Genomic DNA, 245 nt, shown 5'->3' with positions numbered 1-245 from the left:
CAGACACAGCTTCGTGTCATGACCCTGCATGTGTCCATCAGGCCGTGCACCCTTCCTGGCCAGTGCCGTGGGTGCTACAGCCCGGCACGGTGGTGCCCCGGGGAAGGGAACGGGAGGGTCTGATGCACGCACCTGAGATCACCCCCGCGATAACCTGATGGGGGAAGTGAGCAGCAATGAAGACTCGGGACAGGCAGACGCAGACCTGAACAGCCCAGAACCCCGTCCAAAGCACCGTCCAAAAC

At 62.4% G+C, this 245-nt stretch overlaps 1 protein-coding gene across 1 annotated transcript in view; it reads right to left on the bottom strand.

The window, feature by feature from the left end:
* LOC104523091 (glucose-6-phosphatase-like) overlaps window positions 1-245 on the bottom strand; it is a gene marked incomplete at its 5' end in the record, with an annotated part of 1,475 nt that overhangs the window by 887 nt on the left and 343 nt on the right. The window contains 1 exon segment of the mRNA XM_010165555.1: window positions 133-236. Within this exon segment, the coding sequence (XP_010163857.1) occupies window positions 133-236 (104 nt within the window).

Source organism: Antrostomus carolinensis, unplaced genomic scaffold, assembly GCF_000700745.2.
Source record: "Antrostomus carolinensis isolate BGI_N321 unplaced genomic scaffold, ASM70074v2 scaffold30773, whole genome shotgun sequence".
Taxonomy (NCBI): Eukaryota; Metazoa; Chordata; class Aves; order Caprimulgiformes; family Caprimulgidae; genus Antrostomus; species Antrostomus carolinensis.
The sequence above is the reverse complement of the archived record's forward strand: the minus strand, read 5'-3'. Positions and strand labels throughout refer to the sequence as shown.